Source organism: Papaver somniferum, unplaced genomic scaffold (assembly GCF_003573695.1).
Source record: "Papaver somniferum cultivar HN1 unplaced genomic scaffold, ASM357369v1 unplaced-scaffold_11, whole genome shotgun sequence".
NCBI lineage: Eukaryota > Viridiplantae > Streptophyta > Magnoliopsida > Ranunculales > Papaveraceae > Papaver > Papaver somniferum.
Window position 1 is genome coordinate 823,249 of NW_020619936.1, and position 21,862 is coordinate 845,110.

General features: G+C 34.4%; 1 protein-coding gene, 1 long non-coding RNA gene, 1 other non-coding gene and 1 pseudogene across 7 annotated transcripts in view; 3 read left to right on the plus strand and 1 right to left on the minus strand.

Moving 5' to 3' along the window:
* The window catches only part of LOC113328502 (MADS-box transcription factor 23-like), a 31,797-nt gene extending 27,573 nt beyond the window's left edge, over positions 1–4,224 (plus strand). The window contains exons 3-10 of one of the 2 annotated variants that reach the window (XR_003349446.1): positions 322–403; positions 2,528–2,589; positions 3,111–3,210; positions 3,281–3,322; positions 3,411–3,494; positions 3,582–3,736; positions 3,832–3,891; positions 3,976–4,224. Coding sequence is in view for 1 of the 2 variants with exons in the window: in XM_026575583.1 (XP_026431368.1) it covers positions 322–403; positions 2,528–2,589; positions 3,111–3,210; positions 3,281–3,322; positions 3,411–3,494; positions 3,582–3,736; positions 3,832–3,835 (529 nt within the window). In the remaining variant the exon portion in view is untranslated. Of the gene's footprint in view, positions 1–321; positions 404–2,527; positions 2,590–3,110; positions 3,211–3,280; positions 3,323–3,410; positions 3,495–3,581; positions 3,737–3,831; positions 3,908–3,975 lie in introns of those variants that run through there. The other variant, XM_026575583.1, reaches the window with a different exon arrangement.
* Positions 4,225–7,526: 3,302 nt separating this feature from the next.
* Positions 7,527–21,862, minus strand: part of LOC113328585 — a 29,865-nt gene continuing 15,529 nt past the window's right edge. Inside the window, exons 4-9 of one of the 4 annotated variants that reach the window (XR_003349464.1) lie at positions 21,564–21,679; positions 19,474–19,901; positions 19,307–19,384; positions 17,366–17,449; positions 12,294–12,433; positions 7,527–7,637 (exon numbers count right to left, since the gene is read on the minus strand). This is a non-coding gene — a long non-coding RNA (uncharacterized LOC113328585). Of the gene's footprint in view, positions 7,638–12,293; positions 12,434–13,405; positions 13,547–17,365; positions 17,450–19,306; positions 19,385–19,473; positions 19,902–21,563; positions 21,680–21,862 lie in introns of those variants that run through there. The other 3 variants (XR_003349463.1, XR_003349466.1, XR_003349465.1) reach the window with 3 other exon arrangements.
* Positions 9,782–15,855, plus strand: LOC113328584 (annotated as a pseudogene).
* TRNAF-GAA lies at positions 16,842–16,914 on the plus strand. Its single transcript has one exon. It is a non-coding gene; the product is annotated as a tRNA-Phe (tRNA).

Consider the following 21,862-nt stretch of genomic DNA (forward strand, 5'->3'; position numbering starts at 1 on the left):
TTTCCGTGAGTACCGGATAAATGATTTGACTTAGACTTGTACCAAGAGTTAAAAATCAGTAACAGCTACTTTGCATACATAAGTTTCATATTGGGTTCTTCCTGTATGACGAAGTTGTGTCGAACTTTTATCTATCGTGATGGCCACTAAAACAAGATCACAGCATGATGACATTATGGACTGCAAGCAGCGCCATTATATTGGTGAAAACCTAAATAGACATGTTTAACTAGACAAGTTTGCAAATGATATTCTTGTGTAAATTTAGCTCCTACATAAACTCTGATGTAAAGTACTAATAGTATCTTACCTGTTTTGCAGCATGAAATCTATAATCGGGCGATACAACAAGTCGAAGGAGGACCAGCACCATCCATTGATGAATGCAAATTCAGAAGCCAAGGTAATCTTCATCAGCCTTCAACCTGTGTTATTTTCTTTTTCTTCCTGTTAGAAACCAAGGCACACTGCATAAGTGGGATTTTCATGTTCATCTATATTACACAAGAAAACTTCAAATGATTTTTGCATTTGAATCCTAGGAAATATATTAGCCAGCTCAGAAATTTTGCGTCCACACTGGATCTCATCCTGATAGACCACATTCTTACTATATATGAATAGCAATGTCACTTCATGCAAAGATGTATTCCAACCACATAATGTGTATGTAGGACTTTAGATTCTACTAAGCCTTCAAGGAAACAACATACAGCAATTTTAGAACTTGCAAAATGAAAAAGTTTTTTAGTACCATAACAGAAACAAAGATAGGAAAGATGTTACGAAGTACACTGATAAGAGAAGAGTATCCAATTACCCTGTATCTGTAATATTTTTATTACCATGAAACAAAGATTCTAAGGTGGTAAGATATAACCACGAAAATTGTGATTCTCATGGTCAGAATAGCAGACAACTAAATAATCCTAACTACAGCTTCCACCTTATAGTAGGAAAACGGAACACACAACAGTGACTTGTCAGAAACAATTTTCTCCTCTCTTTTTTTTTTCTTTTTCTTTCTAGTAATCCTTGAAAGTTGGTTGTGATATTTAAACATAAAGACCAAGTTATGCAGCAAGGAGGAATCCTCGACTCTTTCATATTTCCAAGTAATGCTGTCTGACAGAAGTTAAACGTGGTTAGAAGAGTCCAATTTCCAACTTCCCACTCCCTTCTACAAATAAGACATATGCTGATCAAGAAAAGAGCTCTCTTATTACATTATGATTGAGTTTGAAATATCACCCACAAACACACTCATTAAGAAATTCTTTCGTTACTTCAGACTCATTACTGTCATCAAACTCAAATGGATAACACCAACCAGCCTTAGGAGATCAATCAATTAATTCCTCCAATTACTGACATGTGTTCATTCCTTCCTAGGATTTAACTCAGCAGAAGGCAATAATATAATAGTTAATATCATGTAAGTTCCACATTCACTGAGCCTGAGATTTTCTTAAGCAACAATAAGTTCATGATCATTTAAGGCATTTATAAACTATGAAACTCCCCTTCTCTTTCAGTAGGGAATAAATGGTTCCGTACCTGGGGCCAACTGGTTATGAACTTATAAACTACAGTATCACACAGATGGTTATTCACTAAATAATACATGCTCACACACAAACAACAAATACGTCAGCAACTTAAGCCATTTCAAGAGTTGGTATAAAAAATCTTGTGAGTCTAGTTCTATAGCAGACTAAAAAACCTCCTGACAGAATACCAGTCTTCACAAAATAAAAAGGATCAATTTAGTGCAGGATATCTGCCAATACACTTAGTGTAAGTCATACATGAAAATGCGGCTGCCTTTCAGAGGAATGAAATTCCAGAAACATGCAGTAACCGTATGTTGGCGAACAGGATCTAGACCACCTCCAATTTTCTGAGTTCTTCTGTCTCAACTTGCTCAATGCATGGTTCTTGAATTTATTATGCAGCCTACAGATTCTTGTGGCCAGGCAGTTGACAAGAATTAAAGCTTCCATGAAAAGTTTGTCTACTCTCTGAACCTTCAACATCAGTTTCCTATTCGAATCCTAAAAGCTACCATCCTGTGTAGATGCTTAACTCTACAGCATGTCCCCTCAACGAGATTGGTCCATCACATGTGTTTGTGCCTCACCTAATTCATTTAGACCTTTAGTTCAGGTATCCATGAACTAAATACTACATGGCACACCTGAATATGTTTCACTGGTCCTAACTAATATGCAAATTTATTATTCTGCTCAGTGAACTAATAAACAGTTCTGCGCAAATGATTCCCAGTTTTAGTTTGCAGGCAATAATAAATTAACTTTTATTTGTGACGTTGACTGCAGTAGCCAAATAAACTTGAAAACTTATAAGGGCCATGTTAACTGTTAACAAGTACTACATAATATATATTTCTTGCTCTCCTTAACATGAAAATAGCAATGGGTCATTTCATAAATGCGAGCTTATAGATTTATGTACATCAAATCCTAGCTTTTTTAACTTAAAATACTACTACATATTTTACTTGCAGTTCTGGAGAACGGAGGCAGCAGCCTTGAGGCATCAATTACAAAACTTGCAAGAAAACCATCGGTATGTTATTTTAACTAATAGTTCAAGAGTGCTATGGAAAATAAATAAAGAACATAGAAATACAAACTAAAAATAGTAAAAAAGGAAAATGCAAAGACTTACTATATCCATGTGAATTGTGTCGATATCTCTATCTCAATCAATATCAAGTAAATAGTACATGGCTGAGTGTTTATCGAGTTGGCTCTGTTGGTTAGTAAGAATAGGTTCCACGGTCAGAATAGAACGGGGAGCTGCACAAGAATAAATCACTTGAAGATAAAAACAAACAAATACAAGATGTCTTTGGTACCTAGAAAAGTATGAATTAACTTTTATCCCCTATGGATATTATCAGCTAAATATTAAGAATAGAAATATTGACAAGCCAAAGAATGGCCGTAGAAGCCAGTCCGAGACGAATGCTTCTGGACTCTCTAGCAAAAATTTATCAACTGCTTAGACATAAATGTGAAATGTGTCATGTGGATTTCCTGACAAACCACGGTCCTTTATTATATATGTCACGAAAAAAATGGCAGGCAATTGATGGGTCAAGAGCTTTCCGGTTTGAGCGCTAAAGAGCTACAAAATTTGGAAAATCAATTGGAAATGAGTTTGCGTGGTGTCCGTATGCAAAAGGTTTAATATACTAAATCCTCATGCCATGCTTTCCAGTGAACAAATCCTAACAAGGTTTTTACTTCGACAGGACCAAAAGCTAACCGATGAGATACACGAGCTAAACCGAAAGGTCACCAAAAAAACGGCAATTACTTACCCATTCCATTACTAAATCAATATAACTCCAAAAAGCTAACACTTTTTTAATTACACTGCAGGGAAACCTCCTTCACCAAGAAAACATGGAACTATTCAAGAAGGAACACTGTATACGTCAACAAAACATGGACTTGTTAAAGAAGGTACTTCCTCGGACAGTATATCTTCAATTAACATGACACGCCCTGTTGTGGTCTAACTCATCTAAAAGCATTAACTTTTGGCCGCAGATCAACGAAACGAGAGATGCAGATGAGTCAAATAGGATTTCTCATTCTAAAAATGCCTTTAATCGTGAGGATGAATGTTTTAAACTCCAGTTAAGCCAACCACAACAACAAAACTATGCCACAAGGCCCACACCAGAAAACCCTACAACGCCTAGGTAATGCCCTAATTCCCTTGGTGTTTAAATTTATGCATTGCTAGTTCTTTCAATTCAAAAACTAGTGCACTAAAATTTCCATGAACACTATGCAGCTGACAACAACTGCAATGATGAATGGGTGTTACAATTCTGGGAGCAAATTTCCCTCTAAGGTTTCACTCAGTGACTCTGCATTAATAAGCAATCAGAATAAAGTATATCCTGAAAATAATTGTTGTTCTCTTTTAGTTTTGCAGTCTGCCAGTCTCCGATGTCTGGTGGGCGCCGACCGATCTTACCGCCAGATCTCCTAAAATCCTTCATTAGATTGTCCAAAGGTTCCAATATGTTTCTTGATGTGAGGTGTGATTTTCAAAATAGATAAGATATATTGAAAGTACAGAACCTTTATATTTGGTTAGACGATAGTTACAAAATGACTACTAACTCAAAAGTAATGACTACTAACTCATATCGTCTTCTCCTAGTGAGAAGGGTAAATCCAAACTATCCTTTTTTTTAAAACTTGTACAGCACCTGCAGCCATCAAGTATTATATTATCATATTCATAATCTATCTAACACTCTACGTCTTGTATACTCCATAACATTGCGATTCAACCCCATTACTCATGACCAAAATAGTTACTACACATTCATTTGTTCTCTGCTCTCAAATAAACATCTGCGGGGATAGCTCAGTTGGGAGAGCGTCAGACTGAAGATCTGAAGGTCAGGTGTCCACCTTCACCACTATGATACAGTATCATTTTCTTGATTGATTTTTCCCATATATATACACGGAATGACGGGATCAAAAGATAAAACAGCTAAGCAATGAAACTGGTGCATGCTTCAAAAAAAAAAAAAAAAAATCAAATCACAGAGTCATCAATGCATGGTTAATCTGTCCCTTAAATTCTAATGTGAATGGTTTGTGTCCCTTAGCTTCTACATCATGTTATAGAGGTCACAAGATGAAGCCCGTTTACTATATCTTCTATTTCTAGTGGGAAGGGTAAGCCACAACAAAAAAAAGTAACAAACTAATAATGGCACCGTATTTAAAAAAATGAAATCTTAAAAAAATGAAACAATTTAACGTTCCGCTTCATAAATTTATCATATCCTGTTAGATTCACTAACCTTTTGGATGAGTCTCTTTTTGTCTTTCTTCAATAGCAGCAGACTACATGATCCTAACCTCAGTTCTTCATCCAAACAATAAGCCTAAGAAAATCGAAACAGAAATTATTAAAAAACAACCAAATCAGACGTGTTGATGAACAGGATTTCAAAAATGAACAAGTACAATGAATTTTTCGTGTGTAGATAGTGATCCAACAAATACTATTTTTTCAGAATCTGTGAAGACAAACATTTGGGAGTGGAAGAATACCAAAAGCAATGCAATGGTGAAGAAAATTTGGGTTTTACTTCCTTTTGCAATTTGGTGGAACATATGGAAGGAGAGAAATTCTAGACTTTACAATAACAAGAACAGAAGGCTAGAACATCTAACTTTCTCTGTTAAATGGGCTTTGTACATACAAAATTGTTTGAGGGTTATTCTCTCAGCACTTTGATCTGTAACTGGAATGCCGTCATTCACAGCTAATTCCTTTTCTTTCTTGCTTCTTTCGTCTCTTTGATGAATCAAGCATCTTTTAATACTATTTGCCCTTTGCCTGTCAAAAAAAAATACTATTTTTGTGGACGCTGTTTCAATGTTTATTTGAACTTGTTGCCAAGTGTACCAAAGGGCTTTGCGGATGCTACGGGAATTCAGCTTAGAACATGCCTTTATGTATATTTTCTAACCTAGTAAATAATATATAAATTTCAAATACTCTTATCTCCATTCGTACTACACTGTATGTACATACAAAAACAGAATATAAATTGGGTTGTGTATGGAGCAACAAGAGATTATTGGGTTGAGTCACAAAAATCTTTCAAATAAATAAACAGGTTATCTAGAAAAAATTTTAATTAGACAAATGCCTTCCTCCAATTATATCTGACAATAATCCTCAAAATAATGTCAAGTTGGAATCTATTATGATAATCTATGGTGGCTATCTCTTTCTCTCCCTGTAAATGTTTAGCTGCATCATTTTGAGATGAGGGCACATGGATAACACTACACCAAATTTGGATTTTTGTAACAATAGTGATTATATCTGTCTATATCTCCTAACAAAAGTGGAAATGGAATAACAAAAAAGTATACTTCCCAATTACTTGAGATTCTTAGGGTGTTTAACACTTGTCCAAAGCCTACTTTGGTCTTTTTATTATATAAAATGTAATTGTTTATTTTGTTTTCCTAGGTTTTTGCGTCCCTTAATCCTTGGATCCTAGTATTAGGTTTGGTTAAGGTTTGTAGGAAAGAATCTCATTGGTGACTTCAAATCTTCAAATATTTGATTCACATGGCCTCAACCAATACAACATCGGAAAAGCTGTTATATGTATATACAAAACAAGTACAGAAAATAACCCCAAAACCATGATTATAACTATACCTTGCCATTCTTACTTTTGTGGATGTAAACTTCATTCCTATAATCTCCAAGTTGCTGTACTTTCTTCTGCAACTAGTACAAGTTCATGGGGGTAACAGTTTCAATAGAAAACTTCAAGTTCCAAGCAAATGGTTATACTTTAAGCTAAATATGATATGATGGATACTGACTTCATCTATACTATTTGTCAATTTACTTCGAGTCCCAAGTAAATTGTTATACTATGAGCTAAAAATGGTATGGATGGAGTTTGTATTACTACTTGGCAATTTACAAGTTCCGAGTAAATTGCTCTCCTTTGAGCTAAGGTTGGTAAGATTTCTCAGCTCAACTTGCTATATTAAAGTTTTGAAAAAAAAAGGGAAAGAAAACAGATTGGCACCCTTAAGTTATGTCGATATAGTTAGGCTTGACAGATATATTATCATTTTAGACGACCTTCACTTATAAGTATTTAGCATTGATTTAGCTTATATACTTCATTCTTTATCATCTCCTCGTACTAGTTTCCTATATTTTCCAATTCTCGACTTTCTCAATTATTAAGCAACTAACTACTGATGTGATTTTCTTAGTACAACATTAGATATTTTGTGCAGAAATGGGTTAGCACTATCTAAGGAAAAATAGCAAGTTCCATCGCTACATGTAAACTTGCCCCTAATACAAGCTTAATTAGAATAAACTGATTAAGAAATAGACATGAAACAACCGCAAATAAAGGATATCCGATTAGCTTATTCCCCCATGTAGCGGTTAAAATGGCTGTCGTATGCTTAACCTTGTTAGAAGTCTAGTGTGCATTTGGAGTACGACCAGAGTATATTAAGCAAATTAATAAGTTTTTTTACCATACAAAGTAACCCATTTCATGCATCACTAAGCTTTATATATAATTAAGACATATACGGTACAAAGTACATGTACTTGCTAAGCTTTAGCTTTACTCTCCATAACCTCCAGACCTCGTTACAGTAGAACCTCAACAATGTTTCCTTCCTCTTAATATTGAAACATTCAGAGTAATCACTTGAGCATGAATATAATTTTGTGTGCATACCTACAAAGTGACTGTTTTCCAGCGAGGAGTTCCACCTTCAATGGCGCATACAACGCGTGCGCACGTACCTGACAGCCCAGATGGGGTGCAATAAGAGTAGGTTAGGTTCTCTCCACAATGCAGTAGAATTACACAACATGAATTTTAATATCTTATTTCAAAACAAAATTCAACAGAGCTATTCATCCGAAAAAATCAATAATAATAATAATAAAAAAGAACTTGCCATTATCTATAGAAAAGTCCACCGAAAGTTGGCGTGCAACCGACGCTCAATGTAAGGTATATCGATAAAATGAAACACGGCCTGCCGCGCCTGCATTAAAATTCTCTGTGGTGACAGCCATGGTAGTGGGTAAGCGAATCTTGAATAATTTGAATTAAGATGGTACAATGTGGATTCTACTGTAAATGAACTTCCTTCTAAAGCTTATTTCAGCAAATAAAATAAAATAATAATAAATGTCTGTCAATATTTCCTATTACTCAACATAAAACAACAACTCGGCAATTCATATTTGGTTTGGTTCCACAAGATTAGTCTGTATATAATAGATTTATTAGAAACCAAAAAAAATAAATAATAATAAATAGAAATGTACCAACGAAAATATCAGAAGTACATGCTCCATCAGAAGACAATAACACAAGTGTACAATGAGACTAAATTCAGTTCAATAAGCTAACACATTTGTACAAGTTCCAAAACCCTTAAAACCATGGAAGATAATTAACTTCTTTTTATGCATTTTAGAGTAACAGACAAGTATTCAACTTTCCCGCAGCTATACATATCACTGTCTAGTCCACTTCTTTTATAAACTCAAATGTCCTTTTTTTTTTCTTTCTAAAAAATCTATTTTTCGTACTTGTTTTCTCCTGTCTAAGCTAAACATTAGCTGTTCTTGTGTAGTCCAAGTTGAGGAATGGAGAACAACAAAACTCATATAAGCTATCATATGTTTCAAGTACAAATTTTATGGGTAACTAGCTAGTTTTAGTAAGTCTAATAGAGCTAATTGTGACTTTAATCTAGATCTCGATATTTAAGTAATGAACAATACTTGTTTTCTTATTTTTGAATATTGAACGCATCTGTAATCTAGATCGCGAGCCTTAGACATGTCACGATCACGTGCTTAAGCTCGTTGAACAATTTCGAAAAAAAAAAACAAATCTTTTTCTAAATTAAACGTATATACCTTGTGGCTGAACGAAATAGCGCGCATTCGTTGACCGCTGAACGTGACGGCCAAATCAATGTAAATTATTCAAAGTCGTGGTAAGGATCTATTCAAATCTATTCATTGAGCTGCTAAAGTTATCTACTGGCTATGCTTAATATTTAGATTAGCTGTAAAATCCAGATTAACCGTGAACTTTTCATTTCCTCTTAGTGAAGTTTTTTTTTCCATAATATGGGCTAAAGAATGCCTCCACAGCTCAAAATCAGATGGGAGTGGATAAAAATGAACAATTCTATGAATTGAAATTTTAGGTGTTTAGGAAAACATAATTGGAATTGGTCCATTAGTTAATTTTATTTTAAATTATTCTGAAAGAAAACTCTTTAGAGGATTGAAACTCAATTGTAAATCAACAAACATTCTAATTGATTCTGAACGTTTGGCTTGCCCAATGTATAACCACATTTCTAATACATTACAGCAAGAAAACGTTTGGATCGCGAGCCTTAGTTATGAGTTAAGCTCAAAGAAACCAACCAGTAAGGATTTTAAAACGGGCTGAACATCAATGTCTCCACAACAAACAGATAATGACATTAATCTATACAAGTATACAACAATGGTGCACAAGGAGCTCAGTAATAACCAAAAAACTGATGGATATACTTGTCATTACGAAAAACAACAAAGGCTAATGTGAAGGCAAAAAAAAAACAAAGACAAAACCCTAGCTAGCATTAAAATAGTAATTTGTTTTATGGTGTCCTCCACTCATAGGATAATTGGGGTATCCTAAAAATAGTAATATGATTATATTACGGACAAATAAAGTAATTCATCTGTTCTTTACTTTAATTTTTATCTAGTGATTGTTAATTTCCATACATTAATTTATTCCAACTTGGGATAACCACTGGTTTTGCTGGATGAAACCAGAAACTAGTGCTGTTCGCTGACATAGGTGGTTTTACTGCTTCCCAAAACACCTGATTACTTGATTAGCTTTTCCTAATCAACCGGTTAACTTTGAGACAACACCTCTGTCAAACAAAAAGGCGCCTCTCTCTCTCAGACTAACAAGAAATAGCAAGAAATTCTTCTTTTAGGTTCCCATCTTTAAGTGGAAGTTTGTTCATTTCCTATTTTCAGATATCTATTTTTTGTTTTTAATCTTAATATCCTTTCTAAATCTCTATCTCCCTCTCTCCCTCCCTCTATCTTTCTTTATCTCAGTCCATTTATCTCACCCCCTCGATACTTCAAATTAGAAGAATCTAGCTAGAATAAGATGGGGAGATGAAAGATTGTGATTTGAAGGATCGATAACACAACCAGTAGGCAAGTGACTTTCTCAAAATGAAGGAACGGATTATTAACGAAAGCCAAAGAGCTTTCTATTCTTTGTGAAGCTGAAGTTGGTCTTACGATCTTTTCTAGCACTGGCAAGCTCTATGAGTTCTCAAGTACCAAGTAATCTATATCTCTGACTCTCTCTAGTAATCTATCCATTGATCCTGTCTAAATTTGATCATCTTTAAATCGATTGAGATCCCTATTTGACAATAATTCATTAGAATCAACATAACATACAAGGTAAATTTATTGATCTACCTTTAAATTTCTTTGTTTCATGTATCTGAATTAAGTAGCACGCCTTCATGAGTGAATTAACATACCTTAATCAGGGTACTAAATTTTGCTTAATTTCCTTCTATTTGATTTCTGTCTTACTCTTTTAACTCTCTATTTTGACCAATTTTTTTTTACATTTTAATTTTGTTAATATAAGATTGAACACGCTTCAATTGTATCATCATAGATAATCTATTAGTAATCTAATGGATTAACACACCAAAGACTAATCTTATTGTGTGTCCCCATATACGTGTCGTGTCTGTTTTCTGTCTGGGTACCCGTGTTGGTGTCGTGTGCGCAATGTGACACTCCATTCACTGTCCGAGTCACTGAATCCGTGTCGGGTGCCTAATGGAGTGTCAACGCAATGTGACACTCTCCAATTACTATCTGAGTCACCCTATCCGCGTCGCTGTCGTGTCCGAAATTTGAGACTTTATTTACTGAGTTACCGTATTTGTGTCGTGTGCCTAATGTGACAGTTATAGTGTCTTGTGTGCATAATTGTCTGAATCAGTATGTCCGTATATTACCGTGTCTGCTTACGGTGTCCCGTACTTCTACATTTGAAATGAGCTTAGAGAAAAAACAGAAAAGACTCTAGATTAAGGCTATCCGAACCTTTGCGCTTTGAGAAACTAAAATATCTACCTTCTCTTTCTATTCCGAGAAAGGCCCACTTAGGACTACATGGATCTGTTTTACTGGCTAGTATTCTCTTCTTTTAACCGATCAAGAATCATATTTTCAGAGATTTGGTGTCCATTACTGTAATTCAGATACCTCCACTCTTTGTAGCCATGCTAATCTAATCCTAGAACCCTTGATCAAAAATCTACTAGAGTTCCTTCTCCCGCTATACTGTTTTTCTTCCTCTCCTGTGATCTTTTAAATGTATACATTGTGACTGGCTAACTATTTAAAAAACTTAATTAGATCCCTATTTCCTTAACTAACCCAATTTTTTTTGTTTCCCAGTTATGTTTTTAGTTGTGTACTTTAAAATGTGAAAAAAAGAAGGCTAGTTTTGTATTAAGAAAGATAAATACATATATTCATTTATTGCATCATCCAAAATCTTTGATATTTTTAAGGTAGTGAAACGGTCCAATCCACTGAGAGTATAAGAATCTGATTAATTAAATCAAGAAAGATGTTGATTTGTTGTCCGGTGCACTATCATTTGGAATATACTTTCTATCCAATTTACTAGTAAGATTATCCCAACAGCCCACTGTTTCTCCTTATATTGGAACTTGTGCCAGATTATTCATTGTCAAACTTAACAAGTATTTGGTGCTAGTACTCAGTCTATGTTAGATGCCTCAAAGTTCTCATGCTTCACTAAGGGTCATTATGAGCTCCTTACATATGGATGATATTGTTGAGTGCTAGCCAACAGTTCTCTAAACTAGATGCATGGATCTGATCATGCACAGATCTTTAGACAGGATATATGTGGATTCTATAGTCGACCAATAAGATAAACGATCATGTCATGCATCCCTTTAGATAACCACCAGTTTGCATTTCTCTAGTGGGAGTTTGGTCATAAGACTAGTAACACAATGGCGGTTTAGGCCCATGTTTCTATATAATATTTGACTGTTGTGCTCTTTTTTTTGCTCTTTTAAGAGAGGATTTTCGACTGCTGTTAGATAATGCCCTGGTGATAGTCTCATTAGTAATCCATTTATTTCATCACACACTAGTGTTCCTTTATGATTTAATCTCTAGAAAATAAATGGCTAAAATTTATCACTAATTAGGTGCACTTTGATCTCAGTGAGTACCGCATAAATGATTTGACTTAGATTTGCACCAAAAGTTAAAATCAGTAACAGCTACTTAGCATATATAAGTTCCATACTGGCTTCTTCATGTATGATGAAGGCGTGTCGAACTTGTAGCTATCCTGATGGCCACTAGAATCAAGATCACAGCATGGTGACACTATGGATTGCAAGTGGCGCCATTAAATTAGTAAAAACTTAAATAGACATGTTTAGTTAGACTAGTTTTCAAATATCCCAAGAATCCCAATTCACAGTTGTATGTCAGATCCAGTGGTGATTACTCTATCTGGCTAGTTTGCAAGCGATATTCTTGTGTAAATTTAGCTCCTATATAAACTCTGATGTAAATTACTAATTGTATTATCTTACCTGTTTTACTACTGCAGCATGAAATCTATAATCGAGCGATACAATACGTTGAAGGAGGACCAGCCCCATCCATTGATGAATGCAAATTCAGAAGCTAAGGTACTCTTTCATAAGCCACCTGTTATTTTCCTCAGTTTTTCCTGTTAGAAATCAAGAGTACTGCATAAGTGGGGTTTTCATGTTCATCTATAATATAAGAGAAAACTTCAAACCATATTTTCATTTGAACCCTAGGAAATATATTAACCAGCTCAGAAATTATGCATCCATACTAGAGCTCATCCTGACAGATCAATATTCTTATTGTATACGAATAGCAATCTTGTTTCATGAAAATATGTATTTCAAGTTTTCAACCACAAAATGTATATGTAGAATTGTAGATTTACTACTGCGCGTCCAAGAAACCTAACATTCAGATATTTTACAACTTGCAAAATGAAAAGTTTTTAAATATGGTAACAGAAACAAAGATTTTACAAAGTACACTGACAAGAAAAGAGAATCCAATTAGAGCGATTATGTAATATTTTTACCATAAAGAAAAAATTCTAAGGTGGTAGGATATAACTAAGGAAATTGTGATGCTGATAGTCAGAACAGCAGACAGGATAATATAATTCCTAACTACAGCTTCCACCCTAAAGTAGGAAAATAGAACACACAACAGTGACTCGTCAGAAACAATTTCCTCCTCTCTTTTTTTCTCTGGCAAGGAGAAATCCTCCACATTTTCATATTTCCAAGTAAAGTTATCTGACATGACATCTCCTAATAAAAACACCTACCTTCTCCTAAAATTCCGAGGAAAGAATCCAAAATTCACACAAAACCACAAAGTGAAGTTAATTGTGATCAGCAGAATCCAATTTCCAACTTCCCACTCCCTTCTACAAATAGGACATCTGCTGATCAAGAGAAGAGCTCTATTGCTACCTTATGAATGGAGTTTGAGATACCACACACACACACATAATTCATTAAGATATTCTTTGTTTATTTCAGACTCATCACTATCGTCAAAATCAAATGGGTAACACCAATTAGCCTTGGTTTACTAACATGTGCTCATTCATACCTATAATTTTACTCACCACAAAGGCATTTGTAGAATTGTTAAGATCATGCAATTTTCACATTTGGCGAGTCTAGGAGTAGCTTAAGCGACAGTCAGTTCATGATCGTTAGGCATTTCTGAACGATGAAACTTCCCTTCTCCTTTAGCAGTAAGTAGAGAACGAATGGTTCCATACCTGGGCCAAATGGTTATGAACTTATCAGCTACTACACAGTAAGTATGTCATTAAATTACATGCTTACACACAAACGATAAATACATCAACAGTTAGTATAGAATCTTGTGGGTCTAGTTCTACAGAAGACTCAACTATCTTCGGGTTCTTTACCAGTCTTGACAAACTAAAAAGGGCCAATTTAGTCAAGTAAATCACACATAAAAATGTGGCTACCTTTCCGCAGGATGAAACTCTGGAAACATGCAGTAATGGTACGTTAACGGACAAGTTCGGACAAAAATTTTCCCCCTTTTCTGAGTTCTTCTGTCTCAACTTGCTTACCACATGGTTCTTGAATTTATTCTGTAGCCTGCATATTCTTCTGACCAGGCAGTTGACAAGAACTAAAGTTTCCATAAAAAGGTTTGCTATTCGCTGAGCCTTCAACGCTTCCTATTCTAAACCTAAAAGCTACCATCCTGTGCTAGCTGCTAAACTCTACAGTGTGCTTCCTCAACTAGATTGATCCATCACATGCAGGCCATTAGCTTGGTTGCCAATCTATTTTGATAATATGGATCAAAGTGATTTACAATGATTAACTAACACACAAATTAGGGTGGTAGTAGCAACTCGCGAGCCGAAGGAAAGATGACCTTTCCAATATATGAGAGAGTAAATGAAAGACAAGGGAGATTTAATTGTCCCACTAGTCTTCCTAAGTAAACTATACGCATGGTCATTTATGTATATTTATGTCAATCCTATCCCAGCTTTTTTGAACTCAAATACTTCTACTTATTTTGTTGCAGTTCTGGAAAAAGGAGGCAGCGACCTTGAACCATCAATTACAAAACTTGCAAGAATACCATGGGTATGTTATTTTCACTAATAATGTAGACTGCCACAATGAATAAACACATAAAAAGGAAATGCAAACTAAAAAAAAAGCATGGAAACATTTTCTGTATCCATGTGAATTCTGTATCATATACGAAAAAAGTAAATCATCCTTTTCTGATTGTTTATCGAGTTGGAAGTGTTGGTTAGTCAAGTAAAAACAGGATAAGGTTCCCCGGACTGAATAGAACGAGGAGTTGCACAAGAGTTGGGAGACACAAAATAGAAAAATAAAAACATATTGAGGACAAACATCATTATGAGCTTCTCGTATCATCTCAAGAATTTAAGACTACAAGCATCCCTAGGACTAATAAAAGATAAATGCATGAAACAAATAAAAACACAGCTTTATCCCCATTTGGATGGCTATGTTTCCAAGCGTTGGGAATATGACAACCTCCGGCTCATATCTATATGGTTGATCCATTTATGATCAAAAGAGTGGGGTTAAGTGTTGGGAATAGCCACACAGTTAGGATGGTAAGCTTAATAATAGATGTGATCAACTATGTTACTGGTTCCTCCTAAGAACATATTATGATCATCACTAATCCCGACCATGATGATATTCCCAACGCTTAGAAACACAGCCATCCCAGCTCATAAATCATTATTAAAATCCCCAATTGCACCCACTACCATTGCCATCAATAACCATCATCAGAACCAACATATACGGTGGAGCCTTTTGTCACTAAACCTGGTAGACATACATCAAGCCACTTCTTGAGAGTCTTAGGAGGGCCAAACTCATAAACTAAGGTATTGTACATAAATGAATCTTTCCAAAAAGTCACAGACAACACCTAATACCTGCTGATGGATGTAATAGTCGTACCATTCTATTCCATAAACTATATTATGCATGGTAAAAGGGAGTCAATGCTTACAAAACCCTTGAGTGAAGCAATCCTACAGACAAGTAGACAGTCATGCTAAAATGAGCTAAGATCTTAGTAAGAACATGCAAGCACCAGTAAAGCTTTTAGATTGAGAACTAAAGAGCTACAAAACTTGGAAAATCAATTGGAAATCAGTTTGCGTGGTGTCCGTATGCAAAAGGACTAACATACTAAATCCTCATGCCATGCTTTTTATAAACTAACCAATACATGCATATATTCCAAGTAACCAACTCCTAACAAGGTTTATACTTTGACAGGACCAAAAGCTAGCCGATGAGATACACGAACTAAACCGAAGGGTCTCCAAAAGACAGCAATTACTTACTCGTTCCATAAGAAATCAGAGTAAAGTATAGCCTGAAGATAAGCAATCAGAGGAAAGTATAGCCTGAAGATAATTATAGTTCTCTTTTAATTTTGCAGTCTGCCAGTCTCCGATGTCTGGTGGACGCTTACCAATCTTACGGCCAGATCTCCTAAAATCCTTCATTAGATTGTCCCAAGATTCCAATATGTTTCTTGACGTGAGATGTGATTTGCAAAATAGATATGATACATTGAAAGTAGAGAACCTTTGTGTTTGGTTAGACGGTGTACATTGGCAATAAGTAATTAATGTATGTGTTCGTATTTGTTTAGTTTTGTCAATGTATTTGCAAGTATTGCCAAATCTTAGTTTCGGAACCTATTGCCATTAAAAGATAAATACTGCTAACTCAAACTACAATAGCCACAGCCAACTATGGTGCGTAAAGACTTTCTTACTTCTGTATTTCTAACATAAGCGAGGTATGGCTAAAGAAGAATTGTATGAAAGAAAGTGAAATCTAAAAAAGTTGGAGGGAGAATAATAGAAAGATGAGTGACCTTTTCTTAGCCTTTAGGCCTAATTCTTTTGGCGCGGCACAAGCACAATTTTGCAACAACTTATCCATGTCGTGTGATGTGTGGAAGTAGTCACACTAATCTAGAGAACTTCTACTTCATAGGAGTTTGTATTATTTCATTACTTCCATGATATTCTACATAAAAACATACACCTCAAGCTTTAAAGAAACGAAGTTCCTAAACACTTACTGGTATATGCAGTTCTTTTATTCCAGTGTCCCAAGCATCAGGAAAGTACCTGGTGTGGCCGTACCCACAACATTAGCATACAATGTTAAAAGTTCCTAAACTCTTTCAAATAGAAGTTAACCCGTCAAATCTGCCTCTTAGCCTCTACATCAAGTTAAAGAGCTCATGTGACCTCCAAAACAAACAAATAATCCAAATGAAGCCGTTTAATCATATCGTCTACTCCTAGTGAGAAGGGTAATCTAAATTATCCTTTTTCTTAAAACTTCTTCAATGTCCGCCTCCATTAAGTATTATACTACCACATTCATAATCTATCTAACACTCCACGTCTTGTACACACCAAAACATTGCGATTCAAACCCATGAGTCACGACCAAAAAAATTAATACAAATTCATTTCTGCTATTTAATAAAAATAAACATCTGCGGGGATAGCTCAGTTGGGAGAGCGTCAGACTGAAGATCTGAAGGTCAGGTGTTCGATCCACCTTCACCGCATTATCGTTTATTTTTTAAATTTTTTAAAAAAATAACCACAAGACTTATGATACGGGATCATTTTCTTGATTGATTTTTACTATTAATTTTTTTTTAAAATAACCACAAGACTTATGATACAGGATCATTTTCTTGATTGATTTTTCCTATAAATAGTACAAGGAATGATGCTAAGCAATGAAACTGGTGCAGACATCAAATCACAATCACAGTGTCATCAAATTGATTGTTTATCTGTCTCTTAGCCTCTACATCATGTTATAGAGGTCACAAGACCTCTAGAAACAAACAATCCACATGAATCCCATTTACTATGTCTTCTACTTCTAGTGGGAAGGGTAAGCCAGAACAAAAAAAAAATCGCACCGTATTCAACAAAAGAAATCCTTAAAAAAAAAGCTATCTAAAGCTTGGCTCCATATATTTATCAAATCCTGCTAGATTCACTAACCTTTTAGAATGAGTTTATTTTTGTGTCTTCGAATATCAGCAGACTACATGATCCTAACCTCAGTTCTTGATCCAAAAAATAAACCTACGAAAATCGAAACAAAAACAATTAGAAATTTCTTTGTACCAAAAACAACCAAATCAGATGTGTTGCTGAATAAGACTTCGAAAATGAACGAATACAATGAATTTCGTGTGTAGATAGTGATCCAACAAATACTATTTTTGTGGACACCGTTTCAATTTTTATTTGAACTAGCCGCAAAGTGTACTAAAGTGCTTTCCGAATATATAAAATCTACATGAATTCAACTTATAACATGCCTTCATGCATATTTTTAAGCCTAGTAAATAATATATAAATTTCAAATAATTTTATCTAAATTGTTATTAACCTCTATGTACATACAGATGCCGAATATAACCTCTATGTATAAACCCTAGTAAATAATATAAAAATTTCAAATAATTTTATCTAAATCGTTATTAACCTCTATGTACATATAGATGCGTAGGGAGCGACTAGAGAACACATTGAAGAGTCACAAGAATCTTTCAGTTAAAAAAAGGAAATACCAAGTAAGCAAGAAATACAGTTTAATTAAACAAATGCCTTCCATTTATTTTACAATAATCCTTAAAATAATGTCAAGTTGGTATCATTTATGGTAATCTCTATTAAAAAAATCATTTATGATATTCAAGGGAGGCTGTCTCTTTTTTGTCCCTGTAAATGTTAAGCTGCACCATTTTGAGATGAGTTCACATGGATAACCAATAGTGGTTATATTTGTCTAAATCTCCTAACGAAAATAAAATGGAAGATGGAAAAAAAGTAAACAAGTACTAGGAATTAGGAACTGATAATTTTATACTTCCCAGTTGCTTGAGATTCATTGGGTGTTTGACACTTGTTCAAAGCCTATTTTATTCTTTTTATTATAATATAATTGTTTATTTTGTTTTCTTAGGTTTTTGTGTCCCTTAATCCTTGGATCCTAGTATTAGGTTTGATTAAGGTTTGTAGGATAGAATCTCATTGGTGACTTCAAATCCTCTAAAGATTTGATTCACATGTCCTCAACCAATACAACATCAGAAAAGTTATATGTATAAACAAATCAAGTACAGAAAATAACCCCAAAACCATGAATATAATTATACATTGCCATTCTTACCCCAACACCATGAATCAAGTTGCTGTACTTTCTTCTGCAACTAGCAGAAGTTCAAGTTCCAGTAAATGGCAATACTTTAAGCTAAAACTGGTATGATGGGTGCTGACTTAGTTTGTAGTACTAGTTGGCAATTCCCAAGTTCCAAGTAAATTGTTCTCCTTTGAGCTAAAGTTGGTAAGGTTTCTCAGCTAAAGCTGCCATACTTGCTAGATTAAGGTTTTGATTATTTTTTTCTTAATGTACTTGAAAAAAAAAAAGAAGAACAGATCGGCACCTATAAATTATGTCGACATAGCTGGCCTTGACAGATACATGATCATTTTAGACGACTTTAACTTAATTATAAATATTTAGCATTGATTTAATTTATCTAATTCATTCTTTATCTGTTCCTCGTACTAGTTTTCTATATTTTTCTGTTAACTTTCTCAATTATTAAGCAACCAACAACTGATGCGATTCTCTTAGTACAACATTAGATATTTTATGCAAAAATGGGTAGCATTATCTGAGGAAAATAGCATGTTCCTCCATTATATGTAAACTGGCCCCTAACACAAGCTTAATTAAAAAATAAACGTACAAATAAAGGATACCCAATCAGAAGTGCGCATTTTTCAGTACAACCAAAGTTTTTTAGGCAGATTAATAAGTTTTTTGCCATACAATTTAACCCACTTCATGCATTGCAAAATAGAAATTAGCAAGAAATTGGAAGCTTAGCTTAAAATATAACTAAGACACATGGTACAGGGTACATGTACCTGCTAAGCTTTTGCTTTACTGTCCATAACCTCCAGAACTCACTACATAAAAACCTCAACAATGTTTCCTTGCTCCTTCTGTTATAGAAACATTAAGAATAATCACTAGTACATTAGTATCATTTTGTGTAACTAAAAAGTGACTGTTTTCCAGCAAGGAGCTCCACCTTCAACGGCGCATACGATGTGTCCGTACGTGCCTGATGGCCCAGATCGTGTGCAATTTGACTAAGTTTTGTTCACTAGAAGCGGTAGAATTACGCAACATGGACTTTTATATCATATACGAAAAATGTAAAAGAAAAAATCCAGAGCCATCGATCAAAAAAATAAAATAATAATAATAATAAGAGGTTGTGGTTAACTATAGAAAAATCCACTGAAAACGATGCTCAATGTACGATATAGCAAAAAAATAAAACCTGGCTTGTTGCGCTAAGACAAGCCATGGTAGTGGGTAAGCGAATCTTGAATAATTCGAATAAAGATGGTACCATGTGGGTTCTACTGCGAGTAAACTTCATCACGAACCTTATTCCAGAGAAAAGAATTTCTCGTAATTGTTCCTACGATTAGCCATTGACTAGCAAAATGGCTAAATATAACAACACAACAAATAGTAAGTGGCTTGATTGCACAAGATTAGTCTATATATATTAGCTTTAATAGAAACCAAGAACAAAAAAAGGAATGTACCGACAAAAATATCAGAAGTACATGCTCCATCAGACAGACTCTAACACAAAGGTACAATTTGGACTATATTAAGTTCAATAGGCTAACACATTTTTACAAATTCCAAAACCCTTAAAAACCGCGGAAGATAATTAACTTCTTTTTATGAATAATAGAGGACTGTTTAAACAGACAAATATTGAATTTCCTTGCAGCTATATGTACCACTGTCTAGTCTACTTCTCTTATAAACTCATACATGTCCTTTTTTTTTCCTACAAAATCTATTTTCGTACTTGTTTTTTCCTATTTAAGCTAAACATTACCTCTTCTTGTGTAGTTCAAGTTGAGGAATAGAGTAAGACAAAACTCATATAGGCTAGCATAGGTTCAAGTACAAATTTTATGGGTAACTAGCTAGTTTTAGTTAGTTTAAAAGAGCTAATTTGCGAGGTTAATCTAGATCTCGATATTTAAGTAATGACCAGTACTTGTTATTTTTGAATCTGTAAAAGAGTAAAAGACATGTCATGATCACGTGCTTTAGCGTGTTGAAAGATTTCGAAGAAGAAAAAAAAAGAATCTTTTTCTAAAATAAAGGTATATATGGTGTGCGTCAAGTATCAACTGGCTAAGCGAAATAGCGCGTTCGTTGACCGTTAAATGTGTCGGCACATCAAATCAGTGTAACTTATTCCAAGTCCCAGTAAGGATCTCTTCAAATCTTATCAAACTGGGTACGCTAAAATTGTAAAATCTACATTAAATGCAAGCTTAAATTTTTCATTTGCTATCAGTGAAGTTTGGTCATAAATAAGGCCAAAGAAACACCCTCCAAATCTCAAAATCAGATGGGTGTGGATAAAAACGGTTTATGAACACAATTTTATGAAGTAATACATTATTAGAATTGGTCCATTAGCTATTTGGTTGCACAACTTAATTCCAATAATACTTAGTACATGAATACTGTTTTGTCTTTTAAATATTCTAAAAGAAAGCTCTATAAATAGATCAAAACTAAATTCTAAATCAACAAACATTCTACTGACTCTGAAAGTTTGGCTTCCCTAATGTATAACCACATTTTTAATATATAACATCAAGTAAAGGTAAAAAGTTGTGTATCATTGTTACCTCTTCTCTTATTTCTCATCTCTTTCAATAAATTGTAAAAATAAACAATCAATCCCAGGTGTTGAAAACCATAACTTACTCTAGAAGTAAAATGGAGATTAAGATTATAAATCAAACACGCAATTTATGACGTCGTTGGGGACAATTTCTTAATTTTTTTTCCTGTGTAGCTATATGAATTTGAACAAAAAGTTGTCGCAACTACATATGTTTCCTTGTAATTTCAGGAAATTTGAATCGTAACGACTTAAAATGGATAGTTCGCCTTAGTTAAGAGTTTATCTCAAAGAAACCTACCAGTACGGATTTTAAAACGGATTCTACATCAACGTCTCCACAACAAACAGATAATGACATTAATCTATACAACAATGGTAGTTCACAAGGAGGGAACGGAGAAAAATGTCTATTTTGTACATCCGTAATACGTGTGTATGAAACGTACCTTCTCATTCGTCCAGCACTCAGAAAAGTCGTAGAGTACAGGGTTTCGACCAATGACAGAGTAGAATTGTTTAATGATAAGATACATATGTACACCTGACTTCAAATGGAGGAGCTCTACAATAAGCAAATAACTGATGAGATATAATTGTCATTTCATTCGGAAAAATAACAAAGGCTAATGTGAAGGCTGAAAAAACAAAAAGGAAACCCTAGCTAGCATTAAAATAGTAATTTGTTTTAACGTGTCCTTGACTCATAGGACAATTGGGTATCCTAAAAATAGTAATATGATTAAAA